At 38.0% G+C, this 24,318-nt stretch overlaps 1 protein-coding gene across 2 annotated transcripts in view; it reads left to right on the top strand.

The window, feature by feature from the left end:
• Maob (monoamine oxidase B) overlaps positions 1-23,210 on the top strand; it is a 109,716-nt gene extending 86,506 nt beyond the window's left edge. For both annotated transcript variants that reach the window (XM_004665759.2, XM_045140384.1), the window contains 10 exons: positions 1,896-2,037; positions 3,314-3,463; positions 4,644-4,803; positions 6,814-6,910; positions 8,273-8,326; positions 11,820-11,877; positions 14,132-14,229; positions 20,226-20,337; positions 21,128-21,190; positions 22,294-23,210. In XM_004665759.2, coding sequence (XP_004665816.1) covers positions 1,896-2,037; positions 3,314-3,463; positions 4,644-4,803; positions 6,814-6,910; positions 8,273-8,326; positions 11,820-11,877; positions 14,132-14,229; positions 20,226-20,337; positions 21,128-21,190; positions 22,294-22,446 — 1,087 coding nt within the window. In that variant the 3' untranslated portion in view covers positions 22,447-23,210. The remainder of the gene's footprint in view (positions 1-1,895; positions 2,038-3,313; positions 3,464-4,643; positions 4,804-6,813; positions 6,911-8,272; positions 8,327-11,819; positions 11,878-14,131; positions 14,230-20,225; positions 20,338-21,127; positions 21,191-22,293) is intronic.
• Positions 23,211-24,318: the final 1,108 nt, after the last annotated feature.

The following is a 24,318-nucleotide window of genomic DNA, read 5'->3' as shown; positions in this document are numbered from 1 at the left end:
TAAACAAGATAATAGATTCAAACATCAAGCAGAGTGGAAGGAATTCAAAAGATGGAAGGTGGTTTTATCTATTCCACCTGCTGCCATCATTATCAAGCGGAAAATTCTGCCCTAGATATAATTAGATTAACAACATGAAAAGCTCACAACAAAGTCACAAGGGAGATTGGTTCTTACTAAAGATGTACCACAGTTCACATTAATGTGATAAATTGTAGAGTGTATGCTAGATTTATCTGTGACCTTGGAATTGAATGACATTATTCATTTTTGGTGTACTCCTTGGGAGGATATAGTCCATAGCTTTTTGCCTGCCAAGACATAAAGCAAAAGTTCACCTATCTATGCTTTATTTATAATTCCCCTCTCATCTGTCCTTTCATGATGACTTCTATTAGGCAATAAACATTTTCTTTAAAAAATATTTTATTTATTCGAGGGGGGCAGATAGAGAGAATGGGTGTTCCAGGGCCTCCAGCCACTGCAAATGTACATGCATGCACCACCTTGTGCATCTGGCTTACATGGGTCCTGGAGAATCAAAACTTGGTTCTTAGGCTTTGCAAACAGGCACCTTAAACTGCTAAACCAGCTCTCCAGCCTGGTGGTGAATATCTTAAACAGATAATTGGGGCTAATCTTGCTAGGTGTAATGCCTAGCAAACCACATGATGAGTATGTTTAAAATGTCTAACTGGGACTGGAGAGATGGTTTAGAAGTTAAGGCACTTGCCTTCAAAGCCAAAGGACCCAGGTTCGATTCCCCAGGACCCATGTTAGGCAGTTGCACAAGGTAGCACATGTGTCTGGAGTTCGTTTGCAGCGGCAAGGGGCCCTAGCATACCCATCCTCTCTCTCTCTCTCCCTCTTTCTCTATGTCAAATAAATAAATTAAATAAAAATATCTAACTGATATTTACACTTATTTAATCATTCAACAAGTAATTTTTGACTGCTTATATATGTCAGGAACAATTTTGTCAGGAACACTATGATGAAGAACACTCATAGGTTGATATGCTAAATTGAGAAATGGCAGTAGAAATAATAAAGCAACATAAAAACTAATTTCAGACTTTGAAGAGAGTGATATAGATGTTATTCAGTGGAATAATGACAGAATGCCATAATGGTGGGATTATGGAAGCTAGTGCTCATATTCATAGAGATTAAGATTTTTTTTTTCTGAAGAAACAGAGTAAGTGGAAGAAGATACAAGGTGAGAAGTAAAAGGCAGGAAGGGTTACATTATGTAGGATTTGGAGGGTGTGATAAAAGCTTTGAATTCTATCTTTGGTTTGATGAGATGCCATTATAGAGTTTTAGGCAAGGGAATTATATCACTTGATTCAGCTTTGAGAGGGAGTGGTAGGAAAGGAGGTAAAAGCATCTGTTTTCAGGTATGTTCAGTAGATAGGAGATGATGATGAGTAGAGACAGAGAGGCCAATCTGGAGTACTTATTTTCAGTACTCCTGGCAAGAGATGTTTTGAAATTGGTAATGATGGACATAGAAAGATATGAGGAAAGATGACTGGATTTGGGAGAAGTGATAGAGAAATTGCAGTTACTTTCCAGAGTGTTGGCTTTTATCGCTTAGTAAACAGTGCCTATTACCAAGATGAGGACCACTGGAAGAACAGCAAGGGTTATAGAAACAACTGGCAACACAGGATATGGAAGAAAAGTCCATTATGAATAAGATGCTTTGTTTAATGGGGAATAAATCCCATATTTCCCAAATATATGTTGCATGTTTAATGACATTGAGTTCTAGTAACACTTTCCTACAGTTTGCTAAACATAGACAATAAAACATTATTTGAATAGTCTCTACAGAATTAAGAAAATATGCCCCAAATTTGTCAAATATTTGCTTGTTTCTTCTTGAGCAGATCTGCAAAGCAGTTTGCCACTCTCTTTGTGAACCTGTGTGTCACTGCAGAAACCCATGAAGTCTCTGCTCTCTGGTTCCTTTGGTATGTGAAGCAGTGTGGGGGCACCACCAGAATCTTTTCAACGACCAATGGAGGGCAGGTACCTATCCATTTCCCTACTGTCCCAACAGAAAACTACCACTACAGGATTGAAAAACTGGCACTGTCCTTCAATCAGGAATTACTGAGGCTTTAAGCAGGTTTGTTTCTTTTCTTGCCCAGTGTGAGAACCTGGCATTCACTGTATTTTTAATACTAAGCTTGTCTACTTACCTATTTTTAAGTACTTTCACTATTTTTTCATGTGGATATAACTTTTTGATATTATTCAGTAAGTTTGTAGGGGACTATCTGTTGAATATATCTTGAGTACTTCTTGGAAAGCCCCCAAAAGAAAATTAAAAATACCTTTACAATTTAAGGCACATACCATGGGCTAGGCTATAGCTCATTGGTAGAGTATTTGCCTTGTATCAACTAGGTTCTGCTTGCCATCCCCAGCACCATCATAAAAAAGCATAAAAAATCCACACAGCATATGCAGAATTCCTTCATTCAACATCTGCTCCGTGAGCCTAGCACTGTATAAAGCCCTGTGCTAGGCATAGTACGAAGAGGATTGGCATCCTTGGATAATCAGCCTCCAGAACCCTCACTCTCTTTTTCTTTGTTCTCTTCTTCCTCCACATTTTCTTCTTGGACTTAAATTTGAAATAGTCTTTAGAAACATTAACTGATCTGAACATTGAAAGGAAGGTGGCAGTCAGCTGATCTATGTCATAGCCCAGTAAAGCATTTGGAAGCAGGAATCAAGGCAGGTAGATGCAGTAAGGCTCAAGAGTCTATGCCATTTTGGAGGGCACAGAAGCAGGACATATCTGATCCTAGATGAAATAAGCTGCCTGCAACAGAGAGGAGGCAAGGCTTGCAGTAGAGATGAGTGTAGAGGAAGAGGATGAGGGAGGTTGGAGCCTGAGTCAGTAGGACAAGGTTTAGGTGTGCTCAGAAAAATGGTGGCCAAGTTGTAGGTAAAGTTTCATCTGGTCCAGAAGATAAGCTAAAGGATGCAGATGGAACTCATGACAGAGGTAGGAACCAGGCAGGTGGGAGATGGGGATCATTCAATGGATGTCCAGCTGAGATTTGAGCCTGAAAGTCCACACAAGTGTGACCTTAAGGTGACTTACTGAACCTAGAGCTTTGTTAAAAAAAAAAAAAAAACTTATTTGAAAACAAGGCAAACAACATGATTTTCAAACAGTGAAATGAAATGTTATATATGTTAGTACAAATATAGCCAGGAAAAGTACTACTTAGTAATTTAAACCTATTTCTGTATTTCCAACCCATCTCATAAGCCCTTTATTTTCTTTCAGGAGAGAAAATTTGTGGGTGGATCTGGTCAGGTAAGCGAGCGGATAATGGACCTCCTTGGGGACCAAGTGAAACTTGAAAGGCCTGTGATTCACATTGACCAGACAGGAGAAAATGTCCTTGTGGAGACCCTAAATCATGAAATATATGAGGTAATTAAGACCCTCAAAAGAGGGAAGAGAATAGAGTCCTACGGATAACAAAAGTTTGGATAAAGCCAAAAACATTCCAGACTTCAAAGAAAGCCAGAAGGTTTCCATGGAGGCAGGGCTACAAAAATATATTTTATCAGCCCTCTGTATATGGCTCCTACATAATTAGAAGCCAAACAAAAGTATTAATTTGATAAAAATCAAGCACCTCCCATGTGCCTGACATCATTCTAGTAGTTGGTGACACAGCAGTGAATAAAACAGATGCAATTCTATGAATTCATGTGGCTTACATTTTAGAAATGAGACAGTACGTATATTTGAAGTCAAAATCTAAAGTATGGAAGAAATCAAGTAGGGGAGGAAGAGGGTATCCCAGATGGTGACATGCAAGTTGAAATGAGGTAATCAGCAAAGTCCTTACTGAGAAGATGAACACAGATGAAGGAGATGAGTGAGTATTTCTCATGGCTGGATTAGCCAGGACCCAGGCCCAGAGGTGGGAGCCTGGATGGAATGATCAAGGAATAGCAAGGTAGACTAGAAGAGAAGAGTAAGAGTAAGTAAGATCATAAAGGCAAAAGTGCATATTAGCAACTTTTATGTCACCTTAATATCTGACAGAAACACTCTATTGAAGGGAAAGGCTTATTTTGGTTCACCATTTCAGAGGGTTTCTATCCACTACAATGGAGAAGGCATGGGTGGTTCAATTCATGACAGTGGGAGCATGTGGTAGGGGGTGTTAGCATCACAGATGACCTTGAAGCAGAGTGCAAAGCCAGAACCCAGGGCCAGGCTATAACCTTAAAAAGACCACCTCTAAATGAACTACTTTCACCAGCCAAACCCCACCTTCTAAACATTCCACAACATCCCAAATAGTACCACTAGCTGGGAAACAAAACATGAGACTGTGGGGGGAATTTCAGAGTCAAACCTTAACATAGGGTTTCATTTTATGTATGACCTTGCAGGTGACTGTGGGGAACTTGGCTTTGACTGTGAGTATTATTGGAAGTTTCAATCTAGAAAATAGTGAGGGCTACTTGAGATTATAACCGGTCTTTCTGATAACTCTGGAGACTGAAATGGAACAAGGATAGAATGAGTAAAATGATCATTAGGAGAAACTAAAATAGCAGATCAATGTTGTTTAAGCATGTTGCTTTTCTTTCAGGCAAAATATGTGATTAGTGCTATTCCTCCCATTCTGGGCATGAAGATTCACTATAGCCCTCCTCTGCCAATGATAAGAAACCAGCTGATCACTCGTGTGCCTTTGGGTTCAGTTATCAAGTGCATGGTTTATTATAAAGAGCCGTTTTGGAGGAAAAAAGGTGAGCAATTTCTTGATATACTTCCAGGCGATGGTCCAAGAAACTTGGTGTCAAAATATATATTGTGGAGCTGGAGAGATGGCTCAGCATTTAAAGGTGTTTACTTGTAAAACATGACAGCCCAGATTTGATTCCTCAATGTCTGTGTAAGCCAAATAAGTGGTACATGTGTATGGAGTTCATCTGCAGTGGCAAGATGTCCTGGCTCACCCATGCTTTCTTTTTCTCTCTCCACACCCTCTCTACTTACAAAGAAATAAAATTCTAAAATATATATATTTGCAAGTAATTATTTTGATTAAAATTTATGCAGGTTCTTTTTAGTGAAACAAGGTCCTAGGATAGAGCCCAGATATGTATCAAATTTGTAGTGCTCCTGCCTCAGTCTTCTGAGTGCTAGGATTACAGGTGTGTGCTACCACTTCTGGATAGTTCAGGTTCTAAGAGATTGAACCTAGAACCTCACACATATTAAGAATGTGGTCTAGCACTGAGCCACACCCATTCCCCAACTTGGAGTCTTACCAGTCCCTTGATCTTTGTCACTGGGCTTCAAATGTTTTTTTTCAGACCTACAGAAAAAATATATATAAACTACCATTATATTTATTTATTCCTAAATTATCACACAGATCTAAAAAGATATATTGTCATTACCCTCCCATTAGCTTTTCTACTAGACATTTGCTTCAGAGTCTTCCACCATACTTTTGTTGAACATCCTCGAATTTGCAAGAAAATGACAGAGCATGAAGGCATTTTGTTAGAGCATGTTAATAGTAGCTTGATAGAGTACATTGTGGTAGGCTATTGCAACTTTGCAGACTCTGGCTTGACATTTTCACTTCTGTCAGCTTTTTGTTGAAATTGCACAAGTCATCCCCAGTATCCAGGGGGGGACTGGCTCCAGGACTTTCCATGGGTCCTAAAATTATCCAATACTTGAACCCTTAAATATGAAATGGCAACATATTTGCATAGAACCTGTACATTCTCCTGTACAGTTAAATCATTTTGATTATGTATACTAATGTAATATAATTCTATGTAAGTAGACTTTATACTACATAAAACTTTGTGCATGTAATGCATGCTATTTATATATATGTACCTAAGTATGTATATATACAAACTGTACATACATTATTATTTAAGGAATCATGACAAAAAAAATAGCATATACATGCTTAGTACAGAAGTAATTTTGGATGTGTATTTTTGATTGACAATTGGCTTGAAGTGACAGATGTAAAGCCTAGAGATTGAGGGAGCCAGCTGTATTTTGTTCATGAGAGTAATTCGGGGAACACTTTTTTCCCCCAGAATGTACTGAAATTGTTTTCCAAGGTTTTTATGAGGGACAAAAAGAGGCCTTTGTGGGTTATATGTGAAATGGGACTCTAGACTCCATCTTAATTCTATCTTCTCTGTGCCCTGTGTCCTAATAATTGAAAATTAGTTCAAGTAGAATAAATGAACAGATGTAGTGACAGACACCTGTGGTCCTAGTCACTCAGGAGACTGGCAAAGCAGACTACTTGATTTCACGACCAGCATGAGCATAGAACCAGCCTAGGAAAGATATTGAAACCTGTCTCTAAAAGAAAAAAAAATTAAAAAAAAGAGTGATCCCTCATGAAATGTGAACCAGTTTTCTTCTGTTTCACAGGATAAACCAGTATTTCCTTTTACCACTTTGATTTTATTCTGCTTCATTATAAAAGGAGAAATAGGGGACACAAGTATTTTAAAAAACAGGAAAACTGGGTTTTATTAAATGGTAACCTGGAAGAATTTGGAATATTATATTGCCCCATTCTTTACCAATAAGGGTTTGTGGTTTGATTGTTTAACTCTTTTTGACATCAGTTTTATTTGCCTTTATATATGTAGAGTATCATATGCTGTGTTTGTCCTTCCAGCTACTCAGGTAGAAAAAAATGCATGTTTCATAGCAATTGCTTGGGTAATTTGTTAGGGCAATGAATATCTTCTTCACAATTTTCCCAGATTTCTGTGGAACTATGGTTATTGAAGGAGAGGAAGCTCCAATTGCCTACACATTGGATGATACCAAACCAGATGGCAACTACGCTGCTATAATGGGGTAAGGTACAATTATGGTGTTGCAGCTATGTTCAATGTTGACAAGGAAAATACTATTAAAGGCACCAAAAACTTTGTTAATTTTTTATTTAATGATACTATCCACCACACCCAGCAACATAAAGGTTCATATTGTTTCTTCTTTTAAAACAGTCTTCTGAACATACCTAGAAAGGAATTTAAATGCTAACAACATTTTAAAATTTTTTCATATTCTGTTTTCTATGTAATACTGGGGTATATACTATTTTGGTCACTATCTTTCATTGCCATGTGATATAAAAGTATTTTACTAAGGCTTCTTGTAAAGGCTGTATTGCTACGAATGTTCTTTGTTTTGTGTTGCTATACTAAAATTTCTGAAATGAGTAACATATAAAGAAAAAAGATTTATTGTCGCTCGTAGCTCTGGAAGCACATGACCATGGCACAAACCTCTGCTTTACTTCTAATGAGGGACTTCCATACTTGATAGAAAGGAAGTGGGCATGTGCCAAGTGATCACATGGCAAGAGAGCAAGCAGAGGAAGCCAAACTTGTTCTACAATAACCTACTCTTCTAAGAACTGGTCAAATGTCGTGAAAATTATACTAATACTTAAATGAGAGTGGACCCCTTTCAACCTGCAATGCTTCTTGAAGGTCCCACCACCTCTCAATGACATCACATTTGGAATAGAATTTCAACATGACTTTTAATGAGGATGAATCATATCTAAATAATAACAAATGATATTTATGTAAAGTATTGAAATTTTCTGAATTCTCCTATGTAGAAGTGAAGGCCTGCCATCTCTCTAACTTTACAGGAAAGACCCACCCAGATGGAGAATATCTTGCGAGCTAGTGTACAATTCAGATAGGTGTTTTTCTGGAACAGCTAAAATAGAGTCAGTCCCTATGACATATATGATTTTATCTCAGAAAGTCATGGTGAGAATAAGAAGGCCAAAGCTAATTGTTAAGTTGAAAGCTAGTATATGGCTATATGTGAAGCCGAATCTAAAAGGTTGGGTGCTAGGGAGACATCATGGTAGAGACAGAACTCAAGAGTGAGAAAGAACTGGAGCAATCTCAAGTGAGGTTTTGAGACCCTTCCTGTTGGCCACTAGCCAAATGGGGGAAGTGAATCAGTTGTCATGACCTAGGCAGAAGTCATAGCCAGTCATCTTCTTTTAGTCTCTCGACTCCACAGCTTCCACAGCTTCAAAAACTGCTCCCTAGTGTCAGAAATGCAGCATAGAAATATTAAGTGTTGTTTGTTCTACCTGCCTTTAACATTGTACACTGGGCACATATAGTTATAGAAATGAGGCCGAGGTAAAAAATACTGATCTCTCCTCTTGTTACTTGAATGTTTTAGATTTATCCTTGCTCACAAAGCCAGAAAACTAGCACGTCTCACCAAAGAAGAAAGGTAAGAAAAAGTGTTTCTTCTTTCTTACATTTAATTTTTTTTTCTATTTCTTGGAATTGGTAGGAATTTTATTTCAGAGCAAAAGTACACAGTCAAGACAGAATACATGTTTCTCAAAAGTCACTTATTTCTATTCTATTTCATTCTTTCCTTTCCTTTCTTTCATTTTTTTCTTTTTTGCTGACTACTTGTTTGTCCTTCAATTTTTCTTATATTTTATATCGCTAAATGCCTAATGATATGTGTATTACCAATGTCATGTCTCTGCTATATTAATTAAAGTATCCTGTATTAAGGCACAATGCTTAAAACATCAGAACCAAATATTGCAATTAATACTTGTTGAAAAGACACCATGCTAATGACTATGAAGAGTATGAAAATGAATATAACTCAGAGTTTGAATTTTCACTTGTGAAGGGGATAACCAGGTTCACAAATTGTTAGGTTCCAAAGCACTACATAAGCAATGCTGAACATTGGCATACAGATTATAAATATAGAGGACTAATTTCTCTAGAGGTGGCAATTACGTCTGGCAATTAGCATTTGCTGTTGATATTATGTGTTCTCACACTGCTACTGATCATACTAACCAACTAATGCCTGCTTTATTCCCCCTGCATCAATCTGATCCCCAATAAACAATGCCATCTTTGTGGGCAGCCAGGACTATGGAGGTCTGCCTGGGCCACACACTTAAAAATGTTCCCACTTGAATATAAAATATCTGATGATTAGAAAGTATATCTAAGTTGATTTACTTCTGGATCACCAGTGCCCAAAATAAGGCTTTTCCTGATTTGTCTTTTGAACATGTTTATAAATCTTATACTATAAAGTTAGATCTTTTATCAAATCAAATTTCCTCATTTTTAATCATCTGCTTCCAAATGATCTATCAAACATATAAAACTGTTTCTTAGTCTAAGGAGATATATATATATATATGTATCATACATATTTTCATGTATATGCCAGGGCACATGAGTGTATGTGTCTGTATACATGTGTATGTGTGCCTATGGAGGCTAGAAAACATCCTTAGATGCCATTCCTGAGATTTTGTCCACTTTTCTGAGATAGGGTCTCTCATTGGCCTGGAACTCACCTAATTAGGATAGACTGGCTAGCCAGTGAACCCCCAAAATTGTGTCTGCCTCTCCAGCACTGAAATCAAAGTTTTATGACACCATACCTAGCTTTTACATAGGTTCTGGGGATCAAACACATACTCATCATGCTCACAAGGCAAGCATTTTCCTTACTGAGATTCCTCCCAGCATTAGTCAAGAGATTTTTTTTTTTAGTTGTCCATATTTCTATTACCTTTCTGGACTACATATGGGTATATATCCAGAAATGTTAAGTCTCACTCGTATATAGAAAAGACCAGGGGCTGGAGAGATGGCTTAGTGGTTAAGCACTTGCCTGTGAACCCTAAGGACCTCAGTTCGAGGGTCAATTCGCCAGGACCCATGTAAGCCAGATGCACAAGGTGGCACACAAGTCTGAAGTTCCTTTGCAGTGGCTGGAGGCCCTGGCACATCCATTTCTCTCTCTCTCTCTCTCTCTCTCTCTCTCTCTCCTTCTTTCTCTGTCTTTTGCTCTCAAATAAATAAATAAAAATAAAACAAAAAAATTAAAAATATATTAAAAAAAAAGAAAAGAAAGCTGGGTGTGGAAGCGCACGCCTTTAATCCCAGCACTCGGGAGGCAGAGGTAGGAGGATTGCCATGAGTTCAAGGCCACCCTGAGACTCCATAGTGAATTCCAGGTCAGCTTGGGCTACAGTGAGACCCTACCTCAACAAACAAACAAACAAAAAGACTGGGATGCACTGTCAAGTGTACATTATGCTCTAATTCATTTTATAGCCCAGACTGTCTTTGAACCTTATACATTTGCCTCCATTTCCTGAGTGCTGGAATTATAGGCATGTGCCATTGTGTCCAGCTCTGGATTCACTATCTGATTTTTTTTTCTTTTTTGAATATATATATATATATATATATATATATATATATATATATATATATATATTTATTTATTTATGATGCATATGGCATTTTATGTGGGTACTGGGAAATTGAACCCAGGAGGTCAGGCTTTGCACTGCTTAGCCATCTCTAATTCCTAAAATATATTTTGATGTAATAAATAATGAAGAAGTCCACATTCATTTGTTTCCTGGGTAACCATTTTATAGACTAATCAGTCTTCTCCCAGTGAGTTTAAAGTGTTCCTGTTTGTGAATTCTAAATCCCTTATGTGTTTGTTTCTATTTCTGACTTTAATTGTACTACATTAGTGTTGCCATTCCTGTTTGTGACAAGCTAGTTCAGAGAGAAACAGTGAGAGTGAGTGAGAGAGAGAAAGAAAGAAGAGAAAAGAAAGTAGACATTTGAATATAATTTTGCTTATAGAAAAAGTTCCAAGATTTAAAATAATAACTTTTAAAACTCATTAGCATAGCTTAATCATGTTTAATGTCCTCTTTAGCATTGATCTTTAAAAAGCACTGTTGAAGTAACAATGTTTACTTATAGAAATATAGTTGACTATTCTTAATTGAGTATTTAGTTAATTTAGATTAATTGACTAATTATAATTGTTAGCCTACTTCCAATTCCTCCACTTGACTTGAGTTATCATCTACTGAGAACTTATTACATATTGGCTATTGGGCTGAAAATTTTATCTTGGTAGTTCCCAAATTTAAGAATCTCCTGGAAGGTCTGTAAGCTGTGAGGTCCAGGACAGAACCAGAGAATGGACATTTATAAATTGCTATATGCTGCCAGTGATTCAAACTGTTCATTGCTTTCCTCTCTTAAAGATTTACCAGAAATCTCATTCAATTCATATTTTTTACCTCATTGGTTTAATACATTTGAAATAGTACAAAATTCCTTGTTTCTAAAAATTAAAATAATGCTGTGTATGGCCACACTTGCCTGTAATCCCAGGTCTTTGAGAGCTTGAAAGCCATCCTTAGCTACATAGTGAGATACTGTCCCAAGCTATACAACACAAAACATAATTAATTAAAATAAAATATCAAAGTGTAGGCAATGACTCTCAGAGTCATGCGTGTGTATTTATGCATGTGTGTGGACACCCATATAACATGCTACATGAATGGAAGTTAAAGGACAACTTTAGGGGTCAGTCCTTGCCTTTCCCCTTCTTTATCACATGATCTCTCCTTGTTCACAGCTGTGTTCATGAGGCTAGCTGGCTCTCAATAATCTGCAGTGTTGCCGCCAGTCTGACCATAGACCCATGGAATACAGATGCTTGCAATACTGTGTCTAAATTTGTGTGGGTTCTGGGGATCCAAACACTGAAGTCTTCATGCTTTTGCAGCAAGCATTTTATCCACTGAGTAATACTCCATAGCTCCATTCCTAAGGGGATGGGTGCCTATCTCTTTCTCTTTCTTTGTTCCTGCACCTTCGATTTGACATTAAAGTGTTTTCCTGTCCCATAGGTTGAAGAAACTTTGTGAACTTTATGCAAAAGTTCTAGGCTCCCAAGAAGCTTTGCAGGTAAGGCTGCTCCTGAGCCCCCTCCCAAGATACAGAGATCATTATTTTGTTCTGAAGGGGTTTACATGAAGATGTTTATGCCTATAAGACTCTAGAGTTCATGTTTCCCCAACAGACACGCAGAGAGGTCTGCGCAGGGATGGTTATTTAGTAGTGGTCCCAGAGAGTGTAGGTTCTGACTGTGTTAGTGGTGGGTCAAGGACTTGAATCTGTGACATACTGTGGTTTAGGTGGTACAGCCCCCCTCTCTGAATTCAGAGCTCTGCCTGGAGCATATTAGACATATCCACCCCCAGCTCTGTCAGGCCACGGCAATCTGTGACTGAAATTCTCAAAATGTAATGAGCTTGTTGATTGGAGAACCTCACTTAGTGAGAAAAGCGGTTGTTCTCAATTCTCCAAAAAGTGATCACTTTTCATTTGTGAAAATCTCAACACAAGAAGAACATTGATTTCTGATGATGAAAATAATTTTTTGTGTGATTTTGGCAAGGAGGGAGACTCTTGCTTCACTCTGTCTTTGCTATCTGCTATGTGGGGAAAAAAATGACTATAAGCAAGAAAAGGTAAAATAGAAAGTTTAATATTTCCTCTGATTGACTGCAAAAAGTCAGAGAAGGATATTTCACAGGTGGCAATAGCCTTCAGAGACCAGGACACAGTGTGATGATACCACAAGAGAGCTCTTAGCCCATTTATACACCAGACCAGGCCTTATCCTCCATAAATGCTAAATATGGTACCACTAAGATATGCCTCAATATTATTTTTTTGTTTTTGTTTTTCTGAGGTAGTGTCTCACTGTAGCCCAGTCTGACCTGGAATTCACTATGTAGTCTCAGGCTGGCCTCATACTCACAATGATCCTTGTACTTCTGCCTCCCAAGTGCTGGGCTTAAAGGTGTGCACCACCATTCCTGGCTTCAAATTTTATTTTTTTAAAGTAAAATATTTATTTTATTTTTTAATTTAATTTAATTTAATTTTTTATCTTTTCACAATTTTTATTAACATTTTCCATGATTATAAAAAATATCCCATGGTAATAACCTCCCCCCTCAAATTTTATTTTTAAAAATTTAGCTAATGTATCGCTTATTCATGACTAAAACATGTCTTCCTGGCCAAAATATATTTCCCTATGCTATCCATAGAAGTGAGTGCATACCATGATAATATTAGTTTACCTTTCCAGCTCCCCTTTGTAAACAAAGTTCATCCCTACTAAAAACATGAAACATATCATTTTTTTAACAGATATATTTTTCTACTTTTTTCTTAGTGAACCAGTCCTGTGTGCTAATCTCAACCTTTCAAAAACTTCTCAAAACCACTAAGCATTAAAAACTTCTTAATAGGTAAAACCAAGTTAAAATGGAAACAGATGCTTGCAGTTTATGAGCAGCACTTAAGACATGCATGGCCAGCCATGGCTGCACATGCTTACAATCCATACCTTCGAAAGGTGGAAGCAGAAGAATCAACACTTTTCCGTCAGATTGGGATACATGATAAGACCCTGTCTCAAAACACACACACACACACACACACACACACACACAGAGAGAGAGAGAGAGAGAGAGAGAGAGAGAGAGAGAGAGAGAGAGAGAGAGGCGTTAAGGCATGCATTAACCAAGTGAAAATTTTTTTTCTGAAATCTGAATTTCTTGGAAGTTTATTACCAAAGGCACTCACTTGATCAGACATATCTTCAAAAACAAAGGAATAATGGAATTATATTTCACAAATATATCCAGCCTTGCACATTTGCAGGTTCTGTAGCTATGGACTCAACCAAATAGGTATGGAAAGTATTTTTTAAAAATTTGCATCCGTATTGAACATGTAGTGATTTTTATTTGTCCTTATTCCCTGAGCAGTACAGTATGACAACTATCTACACAGCATTTACATTGTATCAGGAATTCTAAACAATCTAGAGAAGATTTAAAGTATATAGAAGATATGTACAGGCCATATATATATATATATATATATATATATATATATATATATATATATATATATATATATATATATACTATACCATTTGATGCAAGAGGTTTGAACATCTGGAATTTTTTTTTTTTTTGGTAGTGTGAGGGAGGGTGCCCTGAAACCACTGCCCGTCAGATTCCAAGAAATGGTTACAATTGGTTCTCTACTAGGAAATCTATTAGAGAGTGTTTGATTTAGTCTAGACTAGATATTACCTTCTGCCTCTCTTTCAAGCATTTGTCCTTCCAACTTGCAGCCTGTCCATTATGAAGAGAAGAACTGGTGTGAGGAACAGTACTCTGGGGGCTGTTATACTACCTACTTCCCCCCTGGGATCATGACTCAGTATGGAAGGTAAGCTAAGCTGTGACTGAAATTCTTTACACTACTGGCCCTTGGTTCCTTGTCTCACAATTCCAGGAATGAATCTTACAGACAAGAAGGATGGGTTTCAAAGGAGAAACTTTGTTATAGATGGAAAGCAAGTTTAGAGAAAAAGTCTATATTATAGAGAGCAAGCAAATTTTAAAAAAAGGTTTTTTAAAAATATGTAAGCATGTGGGGTGGGGAGGGAGGGAATTAGCATGGGATATATTTTATAATCATGGAAAATGTTAATAAAAATTAAAAATATATGTAAGCAGAGAGATGAGAGAGAGAAAGAAAGTGTATGGCATGCTGGGGCCTCCAGCCACTGCAAACAAACTCCAGATGCATGTGCCACTCTGTGCATCTGTCTTACATGAGTGCTGGGGAATAGAACTAGGGTCATTAGGCTTGGAAGTCCAGTACCTTAAATGCTGAGCCATCTCTCCAGCCCAAGCAAACTTTCTTAAAAGCAAAGAAAAGAACTCTGATATGGGGAGATTCCATACTAGAGAAGACCCAAAGATAGGTTGCCCATTGAACAGTGAAAGAAGCACAAGGAAACAGCTCTCAGGAGCAGAGATGGGTCTTAGAACATGCATTGCCAGTGAGTTTCTCTGTATGAGGCCTATTAGTCTTTCTTGCTAAAGAAAAAAGTTGATCTTTGAAACGACCTTTTCCCCAGTGTTTTGGCTTTGCTGTTTTAACCTAACAGTCACTTTAACCATTATATTCCCCAGGCAACGACAAAAGACAAAACTACTAATCTTCAAGGTCTCTTCCCTGACTACCTAACAAATTTCTTTCTGATATTCTTCATCATTAGCATATTTATAACATAACAAATAATTTATCCAAAGTTCAAGGGCTCTTGTAGCACTCACAATATGTAGCAGCTAAGCATGAGTCACTGATATTCAATTCAGTGTATTTGATGGTAACAAGGTATGAATTACTGATATAATTCTGACCCACATAGCAACATTAAAGGAAGCAATAATTCAATTCTGAGGGCTCAATCTAAACAAAATGGGAACTGTAACACAGTGAAAATCAGTTGAGTATATACCACAAACTGAGAAAATGGAGAGGTGACTGATCAAACTGTCTGTAAAAACTGGTGGAAGAAGGATTCAAACATGCTTACCAGAAGATATCTCATGACTTTGTTGAGCACTATCCTTATCTCCCTACACATGCCAAAATATCACTTAAGATAACATTCTGGGGGCAAAGTGCACTACCTGATAAATTACTTGGTCATTAGGTTCATTTTAAAATATGCTGTGTGTAGAATAAGTGCTTCGTCATTGTTTTCTCCAACATGTTTTGGCTAAACGTGAACCACTTGCTTAACACTACATTAGAAACTTCAATATTAAAGACAGTGTTGGGGGCCTGAGTCATCATGGAGGAGGACAGATCTCAGAAGTGGAGTTTAAAGTGAGTAGGGGACAGCAAAAATATTCTGGAGACCCAAGAAAGTGCAAGTTCAACTTACCTAGTAAAACGTGCCACAGCTTCTTAATGAAGATACCATTCACACCAGCACCCTGTATTGTAGGGGACAGAAGCAGACTTCTGCAGATGAGTCTGGACATATGGAATGAAAGTAGTGAACTCCTGGAATTCTGCAAGTTCTTAAGAAGGTCTTAGGCAAACTCAGTGTGGCTTGGCTATAGGTGATATTGATGACAAAACTGAGAATCAGATAAGATAAAGGTGTAGGGTCCTATATATTTTGTGTGACACATCAGGGTTAGAAAACTTCATCTTTTTACGAGAGAAAGGCCATTATTGCATTGGTTTTGCTTTTGACTTTGTCTTAAATCTGAAGTGTGACATCATTTGACTTCTGAGCACCAGATCGTGGATTTTCTGCTCAGTCCTATAGAATGTCAAGAAAATTCCTGTGGAGGCAGAGAGCAAGAAGAATATTCATTTGTACAAACCAGATACTATATGAGAGGAAATGAATGCCACTATGTTAGGCACTGGTGGTGACACACCTTCGAGTTGTAGAATAGAAATGAGACACAACATAACTTAGCAACATAACCCCAACATGAATAAAGAAGGGCCACCACAGGAATTCCTGAACCTTTAGGGCTATAACAATTGGGCTACTGCAAGGAACTTTATCTCTAGGACCTTATATGTACACAGAAGCATTATGCTTCCAGATAGAAGGCAGAGAACAGAATTAGAAATCCAACTTTAGTAAGGAACTGAACACATATTTCTTAAGACTTTTTTTTTTCTTTTAGATAGAATTAAAAATAGGCTGGGGATTATCTCAGTTGGTTGGGTGCTTGCTTAACATACACAAAGGTGTAGGTTTGATCCCCAGCATCACATTAAACCAGGCATGGCAGCACATACCTGCAAACTCAGTAGTTGGGAGGTAAAGCTCCACAGTTCAAGACCATCGTTGGCTATACAGTGAATTAGAGTACAGCTTTGAATACAAAAGACCCTGCCATAAAAAAAAAATGAGCTGAGGAGATGGTTCAATGGTGATAAAGTGCTTGTGATACAAGCATGAGGACCTGAGTTCAGGTCCTAAGCACTCGTGTAAGATGTTGTGCAAGGGGGTGCATGCCTGTGATGTCAGTGCTGGGGAGATAGAGACAGGAGGATCACTAGTCTTGCTGGCTAGCTACTATAGCTGAATCAGTGATCTCTGGAGGCTCAGTGAGAGGCCTGTGTGATTGCTTAAGATTAGGTTAGTCTCTGTGCATGCCTGTAAAGGATTATTGTCTTAACTTTGGGAATCATTCTTCCATGGGCTGGTGTCCTAGACTATAAAATGGAGAGAACTGGCTAAGCAGCAGCACTCTTCCCTCTGCTTCCTCACTGTGATGACCTATGACCATCTGCCTTGAGCTCCTGTGCCTTCCTGCCATGATAGACTATAAGCTGGTACTGTAAGCTGAAATAGAATTTTCCTTCCTTAAACTGATTTGTGCCAGGTATTTGGTCCTAGCATTGTTCTCACTAAACAAGGTAACTAACATACTTTGTTTTCAAATAAGGTAGACAAAGATTAAGGAAGACATCCAGCATTGGTATCTGCACCTGCACACATGTATGTCCACATGTATATACACCTACATGCAGACCACACACATGCATGCAAAAATGGACTTGTCTGACTATGCATTACAACTCATAATCCATGAGGAGTATTTGTGAAGTCTTTCCTATATGATAACCTATATCCTCCATCTTTTGTGAATATACTGTCTACTTGCCTACAAAAAAAAGGATTTTCTTATCTAGTACCTGGTTCTTTTTTCCCCCTAAAGGAAGACAATTTCCAAATGACTATTGGAAGTTAACTATCTCTTAGCCAGGGGTGGTGATGCATGCCTTTAATCTCAGCACTTGGGAGACAGAGGTAGGTTGATCACTGTGAGTTCGAGGCCCTGAGACTACATTGTGAATTCTAGGTCAGCCTGGACTAAAGCAAGACCCTACCTAAAAAAAAAAAATAATAATAATTAATTAATTATTACTTATGTTTTTACATGATAAATGCTAGCGTGGATAGTTCTCTAAATCTGTCTTCTAATCTTTTTTTCTTTTTTTTTTTAAGGTAGGGTATCACTGTAGCCCAGACTGACCTGGAATTCGCTATGTAGTCTCAGGGTGGCCTTGAACTCACTGTGATCCACCTACCTCTGCCTCCTGAGTACTGGGATTAAAGGTGTGCACCACCATGCCCAGCCTTAGTCTTATAATCTTTAACTAAGGTTTGGCCAGGACCCACAGATTGGCAGTTTCCTGTTTGTAAAAAGCAAACATGAAGTGAGATGCAGCATAGTTTAATGAGTACAAGGAAGGTAAACCAAACTCCTCTCTTAGGGAATCCTTCCTGAATACCCGCAGGCTCTGGATAATGACTCCATGTACTATCATTTTACTAATATTCTATAATATTTTCCCTTACATCCACCTGCCTTTTGTTTTGATGACTACAACAAAGGCTGGTGAAAGAAAACCTACTAATTCCAGTCAACCTGGTTAGTTTTAATAAGGCCCATGGATGTAGCCTGTTGCATTAGTTAGCTTTTTGTCCCTCATACCAATGCCTGACAGAATCATGATTTCAGAGGTCCTTAATTGCAAGGAGAGTGTGTCAGCACAGCTCACATCATAGCGGTGCATATTAGTAACAGTAAGGAGCCAAGGAAAAATATACCCCCCCAAAACAAGCCCCTGGTGACTTACTTCCTTCAACCTGACACCATCTTCCACAGTCTATTTGAACAGTCTATTCAAATTTTGAATGTATCAATGGATTATACCATTCTTTAGGTCAGAATTCTTGTCTGGAAATCACCCAGAGACATGCCCAGAGGGGACAAATTGCTAACTAAGATGAGCATGGTTTGAGTTCTAGACAATCCATATCTAATGATGGAAAAGTGAGCTAGTATGAATGACTGTCAATGATGTTGCTTTCATGGTCATTTTGTAAGACTTGGCAATGAATTGCCATGGATACCAGCCATACCTTTTCATTCTTTGCATAGTATGTGGGCATTTTGTGAAATGGTGATGAAACTATATCACGCAACACATATAGAATGAATATAGAAACTTTCACTTCTGTTAGACCTGGTAAGAATCCTGCCTCTGCTTCTTCTCACAGTGTGACCCTTGTTGAGTCACTGCACATTTCTCCCAGTGTTAGTTTCCTCATATATGACATGAGATAATAGTAGCTACATCATATAGTTCTTTAAAAGTTTGGGGAAAGAAAGACTGTAGTACACAGAGATGAAGTATAACCAAGTAGCAAAAATAGGGGTTCTAGAGTCAATTCACTTGGATTCAACTACTACTGCTGTCATTTGCTATCTGCTATAGTTGGTTGGTTTATAAGAATCAAAGTCCAAAGCAATTAGTACACAGGACAGATACTAATCCGCATCCCTAGGATTCACACCTATAGAATAGCAAACAAGGAAGCAAGACCTGGAAGAGCAAGGAGCTAGGCAGTGATGCAATTCCAATGAAGACCCCAGCTGACTCCATGGGGAGCTCTGGAAGTAGAACAGCCCTTCAAATGATCTCCTGTAGGGGCATGAGGCTAGAGTTTTCATAGGCTCATGCTGATCAGTCACTGAATGCATCAGCCTCTGGGAGGAGGTATGCAGTAGTTTTCTTAAGTGGAACAGACTCCAAGGAACACAAGCATCATCAAGTGGAACCAAGCCATTCATTCCTGATGGTGCATCATGACGCAACACATGATATCTCCAAATATTCTTCGGAAAAAAAGAGGACAATAGCAGTATTAAGGTTATGAAGAGTTGATATTCAAAGGTTAATGTTTATAATTTAGTATAGCAATGCTGAAACCTAATAGAGATGTGTACTCAATGAATGGTAGTTATGAAGGCATAAGTCTCATGGATTTGTCTGATACCACTGATGGAAACCATCTTAGATATCATTAGACGGTCATCTTTAAGAGATGAGGACAAGCTGGGGATGTAGGTCATTAGTACTGTGCATAAATAGCATGTACAAAGCACTGGATTCCATACACAGTGCTACAAACAAAACAATATCTGCAGAACAGATGAGGAAAGACAGAAGTACATGAGGCAAAGTAATTGCCAAGACCACCGTGGAATAACTAGGTGGGAAAATGGAGACATGTCATTTTGCCCAGAGCTAGTGAGCTGGGGTCATATAATCCCTCACTTCCTGTAGGTAAAAACAATACTTATTTTGTTCCCATTGGTGTCAGTTCTTTCTCTGTGGGCTTTTGGTGCACCAGTATGTGGTCTTTGGCATTTTACATATTACAAAGATGGTATAAGGGTAGGAGGAACCCAGTGAACAATATTCCACACAGAGTGTCCTCCTCAAAGTTTCAAACCTAAGGAAGCCAGCTGGCCTTGATCTTCATGGGAAGCTCGTCTTTGAGCTGAGAGAAACCCCAATGATCACTTTTCTTTTATTCTCAGGGCTCTCCGGCAACCAGTGGGCAGGATCTTTTTTGCAGGCACTGAGACGGCCACACACTGGAGTGGCTACATGGAGGGGGCTGTGGAGGCTGGGGAAAGAGCAGCCCGAGAGGTAGGATTCAGGGTCATGAGGGAACAGGGGTAAGGAGTCGATTCATGGGCTTTACAAGTACGGCAAAGATATCTAAGATTCTAGCATCACTTCCATACTCCCCAGGAAACACTATTACAAAGGCAGCTTCAGGTAAAAGGAACACCTTAACCTAGCTGACTATGGAAATATCTAATATATCACCCAAGGTAAAAACAAAACAAACAAAAAAAAAGCAAATAAACATGTAGCTATTCTTGAGAGAGAGCATAAGTCTGGTATTATAGGATCAAACTTGTTTCTATTAGGAGTCAGAATTCATTCACCTTTTAAAATATTTTGTTTATTTAAGAGAGAAAGAGGCAGTTAGAGAGTGGGCACACCAGAGCATCTAGTCACTGCAAACAAACTCCAGATGCATGTACCACATTGTGCATCTAGCTTTACACGGGTACTGGAAAATTGAACCCAGGTCCTTAGGCTTTGCATGCAAGTGCCTTAACCACTGAACCATCTTTCCAGCCCCATTTTCACCTTTCTCTGACATTTCATTTTATCCCATTTTCATTAAGGCATGTTCACAAGTACTATAAAATTTATGATAAGACCAATAATGGTCAGAACCTCTTATAAGTAAAAGACCATTTGGAGTTGTTCAAAAGTAAAATGTGCTACTCTGGCCTTTATTTTTATTTATTTATTATTATTTTTTGCTAGATAGTACCAGAGACATTCACCTAGTTCTTTATTGAAAAAGTAGAAGAAAAGTACTTCTCATTTTCCTATTCACTAAAGTGCTCTTTCATTCTAGATTCTGAATGCCATAGGGAAGATTCCAGAAGATGAAATCTGGCAGCCAGAAGCAGAGTCTATGGTAAACTATTTTTTATAAACTTACCAATCTTTCCTCTAAGAAAAAAAAATTCCACAAGAAAAAACTACTTGTATCTACATAGCATTCCCTAAGTGATTCAACATTGAATGTCTAAATAACTAGCATGACTTAATGCAGGTGTGATAGATTTAGGAGAACTTTGATAAATTTATATAGCTCCACATTCATTTCAGGTTATTAAGGAAAATATGATTTTTTGATGAAGAAGAAATAATTCTCAGAGAATTGTAGATACATTAAGAACTTTATAGGGAATGGGAGTATATAGCTCAGTTAAAGAGTGTTTGCTTAGCATGTATGAGGTCTCAAGTTCAATCCCCAGCACAACAAAAAAAGGAAAATAAAAGCAATATAAAAGCAATTAACCATTTAAGAACTCAAAAGATGTCTATTGAATAAATACCTTGCTTCATGAATCTTAATCAGAGTTAGGAAAAGAGAGTGTATTATCATGTCCTGGGGCAAAGGGATTGAGCAAATTTCATTTATAATTTACTCCAAGCATACTTCCTTTTGTTTTGGAATGCCAGGAAAATTTCCTGGCTCAGAAGAAAGATGCATAGAGGCCAGGGAGTTGTAGAGAACAAGACTCATAAAGGTCAAAGTTATTCCTCTATCCTCTTAAGTGGGAAGCCAGAGAGAAAAAATAGCTGATACTCCAAAGTCATTGTCCTAGTGCTTCTGCTAGAGACGGGATGGTGGGCTGGGAGGACTATTGATTCATTTCCTCAACAACTTTTTATGATACACATGTTGTTCCACATTGGTCATTGTGGTCAGGGCCCAGCAGTTCTTTCAAGGAGCTCAACTCCAGGAAGTAAAGACAGATAACAAGCAGAGTACAATTCTGACAGGGACGACATGCTGAGAGAAAAAGTGAGGATATTTCAGACTGAGGGGACTGCAGAAAGACTCCCTCAGGAAGGTACTGTGGGGGGAAATGAGGTGTGCTAGTTTACAATAGGACTGCCATGTTAGATAGGCTAGAAAGAATGATTCACTCTGAAACCTGGAGGAAATACAGACTCTCTGAAATTATATGCAATAGTGTGTACTAACACATAAATATTTTCTGGACCTAGGATGTCCCTGCACAGCCCATCACCACCACCTTCCTGGAGAGACACCTGCCTTCAGTTCCAGGCCTGCTAAGGCTACTTGGATTGACAACCATATTTTCAGCAACAGCTCTAGGCTTTCTCATCTACAAAAGGGGGCTGCTTGTACGGATCTAATGACATCTAAATGGCAGGGCATATGGAGCCACATTGTTTTCTTATTCTACTTGGGCAGTGGGGTGAGATCTAATTCAATGAAGAGTGAGGAAACACGGTACCTCTTTCTCCATTTTGGCCCTGGATTAGCCTCCTTTACTTGAGAGCAACACTATGTCCTACATATTTCCAAGTTCCTGTCCTCAGAATGTTCAGAGTGGTTACACCAGGGTGTTTAAGCTGTTTGATTTCCAACAACACACCTAGCCCATCCACACAAATTTCTTCCCATCTCTGTGCTTTGCCTTGTCTTTGCTTGCCTTGTAGTATCTGTGCTTTCCCAAGTTCTCTGTAGTTTTCTTTAGAACTCTGTCTTCTTGTAGCTAGAAGACACCTTCTGGAGCTCCCCCTCTATTTTAGAGTTGAATAAACTATGGTTGACAGAACTTAATCACCTAAGTCCCATAATAAACCCATTGGTAGTAGAGTGACTAGAACATAGATTTAGTGCTTTTCCCACCTACTGGGATGTATTTCCCAACTGCCCTCCTTTGTCTTCCATCATAGTATGTGATGGTTGTCTCTATGTAGACTTACTCTGTATTAAGTCATCTTGTACTACTCAAATACTACTCAATATATATCCTTTAACTTTGTATTTGCAGCTGATTTCCATTATGTTGATAGTGAAAGTGCTATCTATTTTTCTTTTGTGTCCTCCATAACGTTTTCATGCAAACGTCAATACACACCTGGATAATTAAAAGTAAACCTGATTGACCAGAGAGATTCCTGATGTCTTTTCTTTTTAGATAATAACTTTTATAGCTTTGACAAGTCAAATTAAGACAAATAATTAGGCACATAATTGTGGCTTGGAAGCATGGAGTAAACATTTTCTTTGAGCTGGAATGATATGTGCATTTTGATGGTGTGAATTGTCATATTCTCATATATATGAGCACTTGGTAAATGATTTACAATGAGATGGTAAGTGTAGAAGACCATTTTAGGTTTGCTGAAATGAACTTTTAAACCAGACACAGTTATGGAGAAAGGGATATTTATTGAAGCTTACAGATTTAGGGGAAGTTTTATAATGACAGAACCTGGCCTGTTTTTACAGGTCCAAGTAGAGAGAGAAAAACCCCAAGCCAAAAGCCACACAGCACACTTTAGGAACTCTAGGTGGGACTTAGGCACTTTGTATATTTTCAGATTGGAATTTTAAATTCACTACCACACCTTAGGGTGGGACCTTAAATTCTATCCAGTGACACCTTTTTTAAGCCAGGTGCATGTAGATTTAAACTACAAAAAACACTGAGTATATTGGTGGTGGGGACATTTATTTAAACTACTATATTTTGTCTCTGGTCTTAATAGATTTAAAACCATTATATATTATAAATTGTATTTAGTTTAATTTTAAAGGTCCTTACAGTCTTGATCAACTTAAGATAATTTTAAAGTCTTAAGTCTCTTCTGAGATTTAAGATTGCCTTTTAGTTACAAGTCTTGTAAAATCAAACAAGTTATATATATTTTAACATATAAAAGCACACAGTAAATATTTTAACTGGTATAAGGCATAGCAAGGAGATTAGAACAATGTAAACTTAATCATCATCAAGCAAACATTAAACTTTTGTAGTTTAGGTTTAGTGATTGACAGTCTTTGGATTTTTAAATTTTGCCCCTCCAGCTAGGCTGAGTAGCCAGGGAAATCTTTTATTCCTAGCTAACAGCCATTTTGGTAGTTCTTGTATAGTTTAGGTATATCCAAAACATTTTTTAGGTTTATATGTAAACCATGGTCTATCTTTTAAAGGCTCTTGTAGCATATTAAGGTCATTATGTCCTGTATTATTTTGTATCTTAGCAGTGGCTCAT

This window comes from Jaculus jaculus, chromosome X, assembly GCF_020740685.1.
Source record: "Jaculus jaculus isolate mJacJac1 chromosome X, mJacJac1.mat.Y.cur, whole genome shotgun sequence".
Classification (NCBI taxonomy): domain Eukaryota; kingdom Metazoa; phylum Chordata; class Mammalia; order Rodentia; family Dipodidae; genus Jaculus; species Jaculus jaculus.
Note: the sequence above shows the minus strand (reverse complement) of the source record. Positions and strands in the feature narration are given on the sequence as shown.